Consider the following 16565-nt stretch of genomic DNA (forward strand, 5'->3'; position numbering starts at 1 on the left):
AAGTCAGTGGTGTGCTGGTAAATATTTACCAATCCGCTCTTTGTGGGGAGAAAAAGCCCTAGTTTGTAGCATTTTGCCAATTTCCATGGTGTAAATATTCCCACCGTGGCCAATTTCAAGCCACAAGGAGACATCAGTGAAGCTAGAGCAGCAAAGAGCAGTGCACGGTAGGCTCCCAGGAGCCAATGCGGGTGAGTGGGCTTCGGCACACCACCGGTCCTAACGCCTTTGTCAGCTGGAGATGCTTGTAAGATTTTCCAGTGGCCACCCAATTCCAAGGGAGAATGAAAGTGCATGGTCCATAACTATTGTGGAGGTTTTTAGTGACTGTTTGAAAAGGGTTTCCAGGCCACTGGAGAACAGTCACTATTAAAAGGCAAATAGTAAGGGAAATGGAAATAAGGGAAATGGACTTCATCCATTCCTTTGTACTCTGGTGGCCTGTGTCAAGAATGTCTGCTTCGGTGACTTTCTGTTTATGTGAGCGTGAAGACAAAGCCTGGGATGAGAGAAAGCTGTCTGTAGGAAGCAGGGGCAGGTGGGCAGGTCTCCTGGTGCAAAGAGAAGAAACTAATCCCTTTGTTTCCTCTTATCTCCATCTCTCCTTCCCACCCACATGGCCCTCCTCCTCCGTGCACTCCCCTGCTCTGCCACTCCACTCTCTCTTGCCAGAGAGTTTTCCAAAGAGAGAGAGAAGGCCAAGGCTCGGGGAGATTTCCAGAAGCTGCGAGAGAAGCAGCAGCTGGAAGAGGACCTGAAGGGCTACCTGGACTGGATCACTCAGGCAGAGGACATCGACCCCGAGAATGAGGACGAAGGCATGGATGAAGAGAAGCCCCGAAACAGTGAGCAACTGTCCTGTCTTGGGCTGGGTTCTGGGAGAGGGAGGAGATAGGGGCCAAAACAGTGAACCTTCTACCACCAGTTTGTCCTTATAGTTTGTCTACCTGGAGCAACATTTGTAGCACTGATTGCAATCATTTCTGCTCATAGAAATCAATCGCAGATGGGAAATAATAGCTGTTGATCTGTAAAACCTCATATTCCTTTTAGAATCTGAGTCTAAAAGACAGTTGAGATTTTGATGGACCATTTTTTTTTAATGGACATCCTCCTCCAGGCTCCGTATCTTTGGGCAGGGGTTAAATAACAGTCTTCCCATTAGAGTTTTTAAATCCCTATGGTGTAGGAATCGTGTGTACACATATATCCTAACACACGTGTGTGTGTCTAACATGTGAATCTAGTTTCTTGTCCTTGTGAACAGGCATTAATTATGTCCATTGTGTTCAAACTCCTCCCCCGTTGATTTCTTTATGTTTCTACTCATTAGTAACTAAGTTCTAATCAGGAATCTGGGAGAAGGAGCAGGTGCAGGGAAAAGAGAAGAAAACAGTCAAAGATGTGAACAAAGAACAGAATGTCTGCACCCTCATTTCAGAGGCTGATTTAACTATCATCTATCAACTATTCCCTTTCTAATAACTCTGCTCAAGGGGAAAATACAAAATTAAAACACATAAACAACAAAGGACTGGTAACAACATAAATTAACAACCTAAAGAGACCTTTATTCTCTACTAAGTAGTTTGGCAAGTTCGAAGGCAACACCTTTGATGGACTGTAACAGTGAGCCATAATGCCATTGAGGATCTTTCTGAAAAAATACCTGGCACCTAATTTTATACTGTTGGTGGTACTGTGGAGTAGCTGAATAGTTAGTGGACTGAATGGTTTGGTGAATAGATAAGTTGTCCTGTAAGGGACAAAGAAGCTTACCTTAAAGACACAGGAAAATGACATCTTGGCTCCTCTCTTCACCTTGAGTCAGGGTGGAATACCTAACTCATGATTAATGTTGATGAACATTAATGGGTTTCTTCCCATGTTATTAAAAATGTGCAATACACACTAGTTGCTAAGAAATCAATTGCCATCCACATAGACATTTGGTTCTCCTGTTCTCTGGCTAAAGCAGGAGCTTCCATGAAGAAGTATGCTGCTTCCTGCCTTGCACATTAAGTGGGCATAAGTTCCAAGGATTTCCCAGTAGGAAGTATTCTTTGCTGCTGGAGCAGATCACATTGACAAGACTCATCTACCTACAATCTGGCTAAGCTTTGGGAAGAGCATACTGAACTGCCTACCCCAGTGGACAAGGTCTCTGCCAAATTTTCATAAGCTCAAACATGGATGAAATCAGACACTGGAGACTGTTGTGCTTCTCACCTTGTCCTCTTTTCTCATGGCTGGAGGAGACTTTTGGATCTGCTTCTCATCCTCAGCCAACCTGTCCTGGAAGGACAGAATAGGAACCTGGCTCGTTCAGTTGTGGAGATGGTGGTAGAACCATTCTGGGGGATGAGGCAGGGAATAAGTATCAAAAAAGCAAGATATAGAGAGTAAAATAGACATTTGCAATGAAGTGAATGTGAGAGACTTAGGAATGGAGCCAGAAAACGGAGCCAAAGGACTGTCTATTGGGGAAGTCCAATTAAAAGCAGAGTTGATGTGATTAAATTATTAAGAAATTGGCAATCTAACAGATCTGCAGAAAAGGCAAGTCTATGGCTTAGTAACTATATTCTCTTCTTCATAGTTTGCCCTTCCAAACAAATAGGAGGAGAGAAATGCTGCTACAAATTACATGTGTGTTTCAATTAAAGTAGCACCCAGCCTTTGAAATTGTTAAAAGATTACAGGTTAGTGTATTTGCCAATGCTTTTCAGCTCAAAAATTAAGTAGTCTTTTAAGAGAAAAAAAATATATCACTCTTCATCAATGGCTTTAGCAACTTCCGGGCAGAAACCCTGTCAGCACTTACAAGATGCCACTGGTGGTTGGCACCTGTGAGACAGAGCTATCTCCAGCACAGGGACAGTTCAATGGCACATTCCGTGGTAGCTGGGCTTACCTAGAGGGGGTCCAATTACTCATTTTTTCTAAGAAAATCTGCAAAACCACTGAGGAAGTAGAAGGAACAGAGGTTGGGAAGACAACAGGAAGGGCATAGTTGGGTAGCATTTCTCTAAGTAATTAGAGTAAATGATGTTGCCAGTGAAATTATATACAAAATATATTCTAGTTCATTCATTCTTCCCTCCCTCCATCTGTCCACCCATCAATTAAGGGCAACTCTGTGCCAAGAACTGAGTTAGGCACTAGGGCTATAGCAATGAACAAAATAGTCAAAACTCCCTGCCCTCATGGAAATTATATTCTAGTGGTAATATAATTAACTAGTAATATAAATTAACTAGTATGTCATAGAGTGGTAAGTACTGTTTAGAAAGATAAAAGAGTGAGAGGGAGACAGAAGTGTTGAGAGGTTGCAACTCTAGGTGAGGTGGCCAAGAAATACCTCACCAAGAAGGTAGCATTTGAATAAAGACCTGAAGGCAGTAAGGAAATGAACCATACAGATATTTGGGGAAAGAGCTTTCCAGGCAGAGGGAACAGCCAATGGAAAGGCCTTGAAGCAGAAGGATGGCTGACATAGGAACAGAAAGGAGGCTAATGTGACTGGAGAGGAGTGAATAACAGGGACATTGGTAGAGATGAGGCCCAAGGTTAACCAAGGAATAGATCATGAAAATCATCGTAAGAATTTGGACTTTTACTAGAGGGGAACCAGGAAGAAGCATCAGGTGGTTTCAAGCTGAGAAAAGACAAGACCTACACGTATTTAACAGGATTCCCCTGGCTGTCATGTGCAGAATGAAATGAAGGTGAGTAAGGGTGAAGCAGGGAGCCAGGTAGGAGGCTACAGCCTCAAGAGATAGTGCTGTCTTATCCTGGTGGCATAATGTGATGCAGTCAAGAGTCTAGAATGGCAGCATTTGCTGACATATCAGATATGGGATGTTTGAGAGAGAGAGAAGCCAGGGAGATCCCAAGGTGGTTGTCCTCAAAATAGTAAGAGTAGAGTCCTCATTTATTGATAAAGGGAAGATGGGGAGAGGAAAAGATGTCAGTGCAGGAGTATCAGGAAAACCATAATGAACCTTTCAGTTTGAAATGCCTGTTAGACTTCCACGTGGAGATGTTGAGTGAACAACTGGGATAAATCTGGGACAGAATTATAATTTGCAGAGTCAACATTAGCCTGGCTGCCATACTAGGGTGTGGTATAGACAGAAGTGAGATGCATTCCAAGAACCTGGGCCCCAGAGATGTTTGGAGACAGGGATGACGAGGAAGAACAACCAAGGGAGACTTAGAAAGGTACAGCCAGACATACAGCAGAAAAAGTGAAGGAGGCTCCATGCTGCTCAGAGGTCAAGCAAAGTGAGCACCGAAAGCAGATCATTGGGCTTAACAATGTGGAGGTCACCAGTGCCTCAGCAAGAGCAAGTGGGTGCAGTGGTGAGGGTCATAGGTTGAGGGCAAATCAGAGTCTTCTTTCATGAGTCTCTTGAGTCTAGCTACTTCACAGATGGTATCAAGCATTGTTTGCAGACCCTCTGTTGTTGGCATGACCTAACTGTCAGCCACTTAAGGGTTTCCAGAAAAGGGAGAAGAGGAGACTCATGTAATCCAGCCTGCATGTGGTCCTAAAGAGGTTAGTGCCTAAAGGCCAGCCTTGCATTGTATTCCCATCTATAGTCATTTCGGTACTAGGCGTTACCTCTGTGATTGGTTACAGACAGCCTTAGGCGGAGAAAATCACATTCAAGAGCTATTTCCGGGCCCAAAAGAGGAGAAGCAAGCAGGGGGCAGGCTTGTGCTCTGTGGCTTCTGTGTCACTTCCAAAGCAGACAGCCACATGGGTCTTGGCATCCAAGCCCTGCTCCTCTTGGGTAAAGACCAGGGTAATGTGGAGGCCTTCCCTCTCCCTCCAAGCAGCAATGAGCATCCCTCTTGAAGGCATCACTTAGAAAGCTATCACTGCTGCACAGAGCCCATCTACTGTCATCAGTAGAGATGTGCTGCTCCAAGGGACCGGGCCCATTTTCTAGCTTCAATGCCAAATCTAATAGAAGGCCAGTCATTAGAGAGAAGCCATAGAGAAAGAGATAAAGTCAGAAATTTCTTCTTTCTTTTTCCTCCTCAAGATCAAAAAATGCATTTATTAAATATCTACCCATACGGGAATCTCTGTCTCACATCATTAAGACAATTTAAATGCAGTCCCAGCCCTCTAAAGCTTGCAGTCTAAGACAGACATTTATGTGGATGAGCATATAAAAGACAGACAGACGGTGGAACCGAAACATTGAATTTCCACATAGATAAGCAGGATTAAATATTTACACCAGTGGTATTCAGTTATGTGACTCGGGAGCCACTTTTGCAATCATCATCACCCGATAGAGCCGCGTGACTGCTACGTGCCCCGCAGAGTCTGGGATAGTGTGTTATTGAAATACAGAAATCTGAGGACTTATGAGAGCAGCAGGTTGCCCACAAAAAGGCCCCATGTGGCTGAAGAGCAGTAATCTGAATATCACTGATTTACATTATACACATGTCAAGGGCATGTGCATCATTATTTCAACTTTTTTATTTTTTTTACATTTTAATCCACATAGTCAGTATTTACCCTGGACTTAGCTTATGGTCAGGGGTTACCACATGTCTAGATTTCTATGACAGAATCCCACCAAGCATCTGGCTCAGATTGCATGAGATGAAACATAAACAACTGTTTTTTCCTTGACTCCATTCTTATTTTTTTTAATTTTTTTAATGTTTTATTTATTTCTGAGAGAGAGAGAGACAGCATGAGCAGAGAAGGGTCAGAGAGAGAGGGAGATGCAGAATCTGAAGCAGGCTCTAGGCTCTGAGCTAGCTGTCAGCACAGAGCCCGATGCGGGGCTCAAACCCAGAACCGTGAGATCGTGACCTGAGCCGAAGTCAGACGCTTAACCGACTGAGCCACCCCTTATTTTGTACCCTTTAATTACCATGTGTGAGAGGACCATCCTGATCCCATGCTGCTCACGACAGTGGACTGTGAAGATACCAGATAACTCCCACTCCCCCACCCCTGTTAACTCCCAGCTGGTCCTAACAAGGGCCCTAAAACTCTAGTGTTGGAACGTGGCCTTAAAGATAAGGTGAAGAAACTGGAGTCCAAGATGGGAATAGCTCACTTGAACTGATTATTGGAGAGCTGGGTCCCCTGATTGACCATCAGGACTCTCCGCCACACCATTGTGCTCCTCACAGAAGCTTTGTCAGATGGTTCTCCCCAACCGTCCCTCTGTGCTCCCATGGCACTTGGGATGTGTCCCCCTCTTCGCATGCTTGCTAGGCTACACTGTGAGGTCCTTAGACAGCTTCTCTTAATTCACTCTGTGAATTAATTCCCTACTCCCTGAAATCACCAGGCTTGGAAATACTACTGCACATATAATGCAAGTGATTTACAAGAGTTTCTGAGTACATGTCCATAAGCAAGTTTTGCCAAAATATCTTCCACCTCTTCCTGGGCTGTTAGAACAGAGAAGCTCCAACCACCACCAGCTTCCTTGTGCTGTCTCTTCAGAAGTGACTTTCTTGTGGCATCATTGATGACTCCCATTCAGAGTACTTTCATATCTGTTCTCCACTAGCTCTGAGTCATTCTCCACTCTTACAAAGTGCCATTTGAAGCCAGGCAAGTGGGCATGGAACTCACGTAAGCAAGGACAGTGGCAAGGTAGTATGATTGCAGTGTCATGAGAAGGTGTGGAGAGCTCTTAAGAAATGAGAGAGAGCTATACCCTGAAGATGCTGTGTAGTGGGAGTTGCTATACACTGGGGCTCTGCAGTGCAATTATTTCATGGATTCTCCAGATCTGGTGGTAACTGATATCCCCGGATGCAGCATTGTGTGTGATACTGACCCAGGCACAGGTTTCCAGAGGTAGCCATCTGCCTTTGGAGCACGATCTGGATGCTGTGCTGTCTGGCCCTGCAAGTCTGTAGATGCTATTGTCACAGGCTGGGAAGCAGTGGAAGAACTACCTGGAAGGTGGTGTTGAATATACAGTGAGAAGTTGGGCATAGCAACCTCAGTGAGCTGCCATACACTTCTTCAGCAAAAGCAGTTTGAGGTACAACTTGCTAACCTTGAGCCATGACAGTCTTCTCAATGAATGATGGCTGTATGCTTCTGGACAAATGGAGAAGTAAAAGCCACATAGCATTTGACAGACTTTGATGGCCTGCCCATGACCAGCCTTAGGTCAGTGTAAAGGTGCCTAAGTGGTATGTGAAGTTACAAGTTAATAAGTGTTCCTGCTCTGGAGGCACGTATGCACCACTTCCCTACCCCGTACCCCCACTCACTCAGGGAGACTCCCAGTTCACAGCACCCACTCAAGACAGAAGGAAGCTTGCTGCATTCTTGCAGGGCCCAGGGCTCTGTGGTGATGACATATGAAGCAGAAAGAGGCAGGCTGGGGGAGCATAAGAACATACACAGGGCTGTGTCTTTAGGGGCGTTCCTGCTAAAAAATCAGCTACACCCAACAAGAAGACAAATGGTTACATTTACAGTGAAGAATATAGTCAACACCAGCTGAGAAATGTACCAGAAGAGGGCTTCTTACACCTTTTTAGATCTAGCACCCTGGCAGCAAACACCCAGCCAGGCACTTGCTAGGCAATGCTGTGGTTTCCCAGAGATGAGTGGGAGCTGTGTTCCTGGGATCACTGGCCAACCATGCACCCAGCAGGGGCAGAGCAAAGAAGCTGTTAGCTCTTAAAGGACTGAGCAGGCCAGGAGTCTTCAGTGGGGCCCCCGAGCCTGGAAGGCCACTTCTTCTCAAGTGCCCGGGGGAGAATATCCTCTGCCTTCCAGCCAGGGTCCCAACCCAAACCAGCATCTTCCAAGCCTTCTTCTGTCTCTAGCAACTTCCCTACCCTCTCGTCTACTGGGCCAGAAGGGCGTCTTCTTCCTCCCTCTTTCTCCCCACTCCTGAATGGATCCTTCTTCCATTCAGTCAGCTGCCAAGTCTTATCAGTTCCCCCTCCATGGAGAGTCCCCTTGCCCTGTCCTTCCCTTTCTCTCCACCTCTCTTCCCCCAGGTAGTAGCCACCTGGCTGCTCTGCCCCCAGCCCCACTTCCACACACCCTGCATGATGTGGCCAAATTCATATTTCTAGAGTTGACATGTCAGTCTCCTGATTGAAAGCTTTGAATATCTCTGCACAGCTGCAAAATAAAGCCTAATCATCTTCTTTTAGTATTGCCAGCACCTCTGATCTATCCCAGTCAATAGCTTGAGCGTATCACTCCCTATTCCCCTTCAGCAAAACTAGACTACTCTTTTTTTTTTTTTTTTTTTTTTTTTCTAAACTGGCCTGCCTACTTTCTTGCTTCTGGACTTTCATGCATCTCTCCCTAAAATACCCTTTCCCTCCTCACCTCAATCACTTGCTCTGACCCTGCCTACCAGCTCAGTACCAAGAACACATCTTCAGTCCCCCCAGACTCTCCCTCTTAGGACATGCACTGTCAGACACTCTTGACCTCTCCATTGCTTCACCAGTGTGAGTAGGGATGGCCCAGCCCTCTTGTTGTACAGAAAGCTCTTGGGAGGCAGAAAATATGCTTTATAACTTCTTATTCACTCTCTCACTCAGCATCCAGGACAATGATTTATAATTAAGAGACTACCCCCCTCCAAAAAAGATTGAATTGAATTCATGTCTTCGGATCAAGAATATTAAAGTTTATATCTCTAAATCGCTACCCATTTGGCCAAATACCCTTTGTCTAATCTTAGCCATACTCAGGGTAGGCCCTCAGGGAATATATCATCATTGGAAGTCTGGGTAGAAATGATTTAGGGGTTAAGAAGGTGGGCCTACAAGGAAACAACCCAGAAAATTAATAGGCAACCAACGGAATGGGAAAAGATAGTTGCAAATGACATATCAGATAAAGGGTTAATATCCAGAATATATAAGGAACTCATCAAACTACACGCCCGAAACACAAACAACCCAGTGAAGAAATGGGCAGAAGATATGAACAGACACTTCTCCAAAGAGGACATCCAGATGGCCAACAGACACATGAAACGATGCTCAGCATCCCTCCTCATCAGGGAAATACAAATCAAAACCACACTGAGATACCACCTCACGCCAGTCAGAGTGGCTAAAATGAGCAAATCAGAGAACTCTAGATGCTGGCGAGGATGTGGAGAAACGGGCACCCTCCTACACTGTTGGTGGGAATGTAAACTGGTACAGCCCCTCTGGAAAACAGTGTGGAGGTTCCTCAGGAAACTAACAATAGAACTCCCGTATGACCCAGCAATAGCACTGCTAGGAATTTACCCAAGGGATACAGAAATGCTGATGCATAGGAGCACATGTACCCCAATGTTCATAGCAGCACTCTCCACAATAGCTAAAACATGGAAAGAGCCTAAGTGTCCATCAACAGATGAATGGATCAAGAAGATGTGGTTTATCTATACCATGGAATACTACATGGCAATGAGAAAGAATGAAATCTGGCCATGTGTAGCAACATGGATGGACCTTGAGGGTGTTATGCTGAGCGAAATAAGTCAGGCAGAGAAGGACAAATATCATATGTTTGCACGTATAGGAGGATTAGGAGGAACTTGACGGAGGAACAAGGGGGAGAAGAAGGGCGGAAATGGTGGGGGAAAGGGAGAGAAGCAAACCATGAGAGACTCTTGAATGCTGACAAAAACTGAGGACTGATGGATGTGGGGGGGGGGATGGGCATGGAGGAGGACACTTGTGGGGATGAGCACTGAGTGTTATGTGGAAACTAATTTGACAATAAACTATTAAAAAAAAAAAAAAAAGAAGGTGGGCCTAGATGAACAGCTGGAAAGAGGTAGAATTATAGACCCACTGTAAGAAAAAGCTAGATGATCAATGGAGCAAGGGGGTGAGATCCCTCACTCCCACATTCTCTCCCTGAGAAGGAGTCATTGTCCCACAGCTTGTGCTTTTTGGATTCTGAGATTGGATAGTGGACATATGTCAGCTCTCTATGGGCCCTCCTGGTTGAGGCAGGACAGGGCTAAGGGCATGACGGGGACACGTCTTTTGTCTTTTCCTTGCATGCAAGGAGGGAAAGACATAGATTATCTCATTTAATCTTCCCCAAGATCATCTTATGTGGGTATTCATATCCCATTTTATAAATGGGAAAACTGAAGCTCAGAAAAGTTCACTTCTTCATGTCCTATAGCTTGTATGTTGCACCTAACCTCAGGTAGTAGCCTTGGGTCCAGTTCTGCTGACCCTGTACTATACTTCTTTTTAATCTTATGTATTTCTTATACCATGATCCCTCCCCTCAGTAATGTGGTGACTATCCTCCTCCTCCAGCCAGAAGAGGGCTCCTCTAACCCCCCAGAGGCCAGAATAACCTCTTCATCTCCTTCCTTACAGCATTTATTACCTTCAGTCAAATGTACAAAGCAAGATAGAGAGAGAAAAGCAGGAGAGGAGAGGACAGCAGAAGGGAGAAAGTGGCAGAGAAAACTGATCTTAAATGTTAACATAAAGGGACATGGGTTTGATGTTTAAAGAAAGAGAGAAAGGATGAGCTTTATGATTATAAGAACTATGTTTGAAGCATGACAGGAAGTGATAGCATTATCTTACTCAAGCAAAAAAAAAAAAAGAAATGTTAACTGAGATCAAAAACTGTCCACTTGGGAGTGCTAGGTGGCTCAGTTGGTTGAATATCCAACTCTTGATTTTGGCTCAGGTCATGATCCCAGAGTTGTGGGATCTAGCCCCGTGTCAGGCTCCTCTCTGAGCATTGAGCCTGCTTAAGATTCTCTCTCTCTCTCTCTCTCTCTCTGAAAACTTTTTAAAAAACTGTCCATTTGGATGATGCTTGACTGACTCAGTCAGTAGGACATATGACTGTTGCTCTCAGAGTCATGAGTTCAAGCCCCATACTGGGCATGGAGCCTACTTAAAATATAAAATAAATAATAAAATAAAATAAAAGTTTAATCTTTTTTTTTAAAAAAAAGCACATCCATTTGGAATGGTTTAATAAATAGTCTTGCTTGAAAGAAAACATAAATTACATGACATGTCAGAATTTCTTTCAGTTCAGGGCCCCTTTTGGACTTAATTAGAGGACAGTGTTGTCAACCCGAATGCTCCAGGAATAGGGAATTCTAGCTCACTGACCATCCACTCTCCTGTCTTGGCAAGTCCACTGTGAGGTACATGATATAGTTTGTCTCTGACAATGCAGGATTGTGCAGTGCTCCAGGGTCATCGCTTCCAAGCCTCTGATAATCCCAGGAACCTCGGTATTACAGAGGCCCAGAGGAAGGATCTCTGGGGGGACAGCCTCACAGTGAAGAGTTCATATGTGGTGTTTTTGGAGAAGTCTTGTCACCTGCCTCAAACCACAAAACCCTTTGACCAATGGATCTGCCCATTCAGCCTCACCCAGGGTAGGCACCCAGTAAAGTGCCAATTTTAATTTGGTGCTTTGCAAACAGATCAACACACCTGGGAGCTGGAAGTAGCTCAGCAAAGGGATCAAAGGGGAGATGAAGCATCCTAAATTTCCCTTTGACCCACTTCTGATAACCAGTGCTCAGCCCCCAAACTGAGCCACCCACAGTACAGTTGCCCTTGGCTCCTAACCCTCCCTTCCTTCCACATAAACACTGGCAGATAAAAGCCCCATGTCACATCAAGATATATTATCTGTCACAAGGCTTTAGTGAAGGAGAAGGAGTGACAGCTCCTGCCTCTATCATGCTTGCTGATGTAGAAAATTATCATCTGGTAATGGAGGGAGATTAACCATGTACTGCATTTCCATCATCGGGGTGTGTGGCATGGGAGGCCAGCAGAAGGGGCACAGAAACTGATCACTGACCTTATGGTAGTGAACAGTTTGGGAGGACCTGGTGGAGTCACACATGCTCGTTTTAGAGAGATATTTGTGCATTCATTCAACACATGTTTAAGTACCAACTGGCGGCTCAGAATACCAAGATAAAGAAACACATTTAGTATCCTAAGGGGGCTTACAACCTAGTTAAGGAGACAGATGCACACATAGGTTATAGCAGTGAGTTGAAGGTATGAACAAGGTACTGGAGAAATACAGGGAAGAGGAAGTAGGGTTTGGAAGAGGGTGGATGGGCTGCCTACCCAAGGAAGTAGGCATAAGCAAATTTGCTGTTGTCATAAGCAAATCAAGTCTCAGTTGCTTAACACAGTGAAGATTACTTCTTGCTACACAGTTCAGTGTGGGTTTGATATTAGTAGGAGGGGATGTTCACCTCCACACAGCCTTTGGGGACCAGGCTTCTTCCCATTGGCAGCTATTCCACCCCTGCATGTGGCCAGGAGAAGAAGGAAGGGAGAGGGAGTGTAAAGGGGCATCCAGGAAGCTTTGAAGGCCAAGCCTAAAAGTGTGGGCAAGCTGCCATCCCCGTCTCATCGGCCAAAATAGTTATCAGCTCCAGCTAGTTTCCAAAGGGCTGGGAAACATATTCTAGCTAAGCGTCCAGGGAAGCAGCACAACTAGGGTTGGGTGGACACATATCAGGAACTATGCTACCCACAGACTGGAAGCAGCTCACAAGGCAAAAAGGATGAGAATGGACACTGTAAGCTGAGGGAGCCACATATATCAAGTATAGAGGTGAGTAATAGGAGGATGAAAAAGAGGAGGAGGACATCAGGGAAATACACATCAAAACCACACTGAGATACCACCTCACGCCGGTCAGAGTGGCTAAAATGAGCAAATCAGAGAACTCTAGATGCTGGCGAGGATGTGGAGAAACGGGCACCCTCCTACACTGTTGGTGGGAATGTAAACGGGTGCAGCCCCTCTGGAAAACAGTGTGGAGGTTCCTCAAAAAATTAACAATAGAGCTCCCCTATGACCCAGCAATAGCACTGCTAGGAATTTACCCAAGGGATGGATACAGGAGTGCTGATGCCTAGGCACATGTCCCCCACTGTTCATAGCAGCACTCTCAACAATAGCCAAATCATGGAAAGNAGGAGGAAGGAAGGAAAAGACCTGACTTCAGGGTGCAGGGAGTACAAAGATCCATCCAAAAAGGAAGACAGCCCTGGTTGCCAGAGGGCTTCAGATAGGGACTTTATCCTGGGGATAAGGAAGGGCCACTGAAGAGACTTAAACAAGAGTTCATTGCTTAAAGGTCACCTTGCACTTGATGGGAACAATGGGTTGGAGGGAGGGAGAAGCTGAAAGCAAGGTGGTTGGTCATTTCAGGGGCTGATACGGCCAAGATGAGGGTCACAGAAAGGGAATGGAGTGTAAAGATGGCCTTCCACCCATCTCCTGAATCCACCAGGACAGTCTTGGGGGCTGACAGACCAAAGAGTCTTTGGAATAAATCCTCAGTGCTTTTCCAGACCCAGAGATGGTGGAGGGGTTACAGGTTCCAGATGTGTCCCCCTGAGGGACTCCTCCTGGGAGCTGGTTTTTTGTGTCTTGGAGCCCTGTCAGCACTTGGCCCCTGCTATTCGAGGCTTGTTTCTATCCATGACTATAAACACACCAAAAAGCAGTCCCTTTACCCTGAAAGGTTCCATGTGTAGAATTCAAGTGACTCTGCCTCATTTAATCCCTGCCCTTATGATTAAGTAACTTATGGGGGGAAAAAAGTTTAGTAACAATCCCAAACATAGGGCTTTGATGGCTCTATCCTTCAGGATTACTTAATCAAATGGAAATGCACATGCCTCTGGTGATAACTACAGTGTTTTCAGAAGAGATTTATGCTCCCATATAATGGGAAAGATTTCATCCTCTTAAATAACTATAGTACCTGCTGTAAGTGCTGGACTATTAATCATTATGATCAGTGTGCATTTAAGCCTTGTGTTTAGTGGGACAGGACTAGAGCCTGGTCGGGAACAACAGAGAATCGCCCTAAGGGACTTGCTCAATAGAAGGGTGGTCCCTTGGGAAGATGGATGGAACTCTTAAAATCAAAAAGCAAAATATCAGTATTCAGCTGGGCTTAAGGCAAGAAGAAGAGGTAAAGCTGGAGCAAGAGGGCTGGTCAGGTTAAGCATTATTCCTGCCTCCATCTGGGCTACTGTGACCAGGTACCATAGGCTGCATGGCACAAACAACAGACATTGATTTCTCATACTTCTGTAGGCTAGAAGTCCAAGATCAGAGTGCCAGCATGGTCAAGTTCTTAGGAAGGGTCCTCTTCCTGTTTATAGAGAGTTGTCTTCTTGCTGTGTCCTTACATGGTAAAAAGAGCACAAGCCTTCTCCCTGACCTCTTCTTCTAAGGCCACTGATCCCAATCCTAAAGGCTCTATACTCATGGCCTAATGACTTCCAAATGTCCCACCTCCGAATACCAGCACATTGGGATTAGGATTTGAACATATGACTTTGGGGTGACACAAACATTCAGTCCATTGCAGTGACCTTTCTGTGTGTCCCTGTACTAGGCTGTGGATTCCTTCTTAAGCCAAGTGGAAGGCTCCAACACAATCCGGAAATCACAGAATCCTAAAGTCCCGGGGTACAAAGGGATCTCCAAGTCACTGAGTTTATCTCCCGGTCTCTGGGCAGAGCCATATGGCATCCAATCATGCCTTACCCAACTATAAGTTCTGTGGGCGCTAAGAGAAGCATCTGGGTGATTTCTATAGGCCCCTATCTCCTATAAGATTGGCTTCTTTCCTGAAGACAGCAAAGGGCAGATTTCCTCCCCGCTCATGGTGCTTACAAACTTACTTTCTCTCAGAGATGCATGTAGGTTTTAACGCTCTTAGGGCAGAGCATAGAATGTGCTCAAAGGCAACATAGTGGGAACTGGGCACAGTCCTCCCAGAACAGAACAACCGCTATTTTCCATTTCCAAACATCTGACTTTAGGCCTACCTTTGGACTTCCCTGAAAAGCCCATAAACTTTCTTACCCTTGCTCCCAGTTTAGATCCACCAGCAGGACACACACATGTCATGACATTCAGCATCACCCCTCTCAAAGGGGAGGATAAGCAAGAAAAAATGTGTTTGCAGTAAAGACCCTATTCGCAAAATATAGTCTGTGAATGAATGGTCTCCTGCAGAAGATCAGAGTGAAAGAGTCAAATGTCCTATTCCAGATGAGATCTCCAGATAGCTTAGGAGAAAAAAAGGAAGAGAAAGAAAGATTTAGCCATGTACTCAGATTCATACTAGTATATACTCTTTGCAATATAGACTTAATTCATATTAGTTCATCAGACTGACCAAAATTACCCGCTTCGAGGATCTGCAGGGATGATTCATTAGATAGAGCTTTGATGGAAGAAGTTTAAGATTTGTCTTTTCCAAAAATACGTATTCGAGTTTTGATAAGGTCCTTTGGTGTTGGTTTGTTTTATTTTTATTTTTTTACCAAAAAGTATGAGTATTAAGATACTTTTTAAACATCTGGGCTAAAAAGCCTTTGATGCTCCCTAAATGATATTCTAAAATTAATCTGCCAAGCATAAAGCTGGTTTTGACTAACATACCCTAAATCTTACGCACAGGGCTTCACAGTGGCTCATATGCCGGAACACAAGCATTCCAAGATTAGAGGTCAAGAGAAAATATAAACACAGGCTCAAAGCTGTTAAAGAATTATTACAACTGCCCTGGAACTTGTCTGTGCTTTGCTTGGGTATGATATAATAGATTTGTTCTCGACGACTTACTGACGAGATGGAAAGCCTTAATTATATGCTTGACAGGCGGGCTTTAAGGGGAAAAGCCTTTGTTTACCTTCCCAATTCCAGGCTTCAAATCAGCCTGTCCAACCACTGTATCTCATTTCAATGACTCATGAGATATGATAATGGTATCCAGTATCAGGCCAGTTATTATGTTAACAAAATTCTCTGAAATTGCAACACCTACGTATAGTCACAGACATATACACAAACATACACACATACACACCTTACACATGGACAAGAAAAAATTGAGGACCCCTTTCTTGTCAGAAATATTCAGAGTTGGAGGTTCATTGTATATATTATTACTTGACTCAGTAAGGTGAGTTCAGCTATGATGAGAAGTTTGGCTCCATGTTTGCTGTGCCTAGCACAGGCAGAAGAAAAGATCCCTGCTATCACCTGAGGGGAAAGCCTCTTCTTGGCGTGAAAAGTAATGCCAATGGTAGAGGATCCTAAGCCCCTCAACCCACACCCTGTTCTGCCATTTGGCAGTGACTGTGAAGTTGCAGTGGTCGTTTGCTGACAATCAGGCAAAACTGCCTAGGTTTTCACCAGGAAGATCCCAAGCTCTAGTAAAAATTGTAGAGCTTCTTTTTGAGCCTCTCGGATGGTATATATTTTCATTATCGTTTCCCTAATCGCATAATCCACACAGTCATGCCACTTGGTGAGACGAGTTGAGAGTGCAGCAATGTGAGATGAATGGCCCTCACCTTTCTCTCCTAACAGGATGCCAGAGTTTGGGGTGGGAGTAGTCCACGTGTTATAGTGATGCTGATAGGAGCCTGAGAGAAACAAGCCACTGGCTTCTACGTCCCACTCAATTACCAACTGGCAATTAATCCTTCTCAGTCTCCTTATTGATAAAATGAGGGGTTGGGCCAGAGAG

At 44.8% G+C, this 16565-nt stretch overlaps 1 protein-coding gene across 12 annotated transcripts in view; it reads left to right on the top strand.

Moving 5' to 3' along the window:
• CACNA1C (calcium voltage-gated channel subunit alpha1 C) overlaps window positions 1-16565 on the top strand; it is a 654628-nt gene that overhangs the window by 474647 nt on the left and 163416 nt on the right. For all 12 annotated transcript variants that reach the window (XM_077759249.1, XM_077759252.1, XM_077759241.1 and 9 more), the window contains exon 9: window positions 673-845. In XM_077759249.1, coding sequence (XP_077615375.1) covers window positions 673-845 — 173 coding nt within the window. The remainder of the gene's footprint in view (window positions 1-672; window positions 846-16565) is intronic.

This window comes from Crocuta crocuta, unplaced genomic scaffold (assembly GCF_008692635.1).
Source record: "Crocuta crocuta isolate KB4526 unplaced genomic scaffold, BGI_CrCroc_1.0 scaffold72, whole genome shotgun sequence".
NCBI lineage: Eukaryota > Metazoa > Chordata > Mammalia > Carnivora > Hyaenidae > Crocuta > Crocuta crocuta.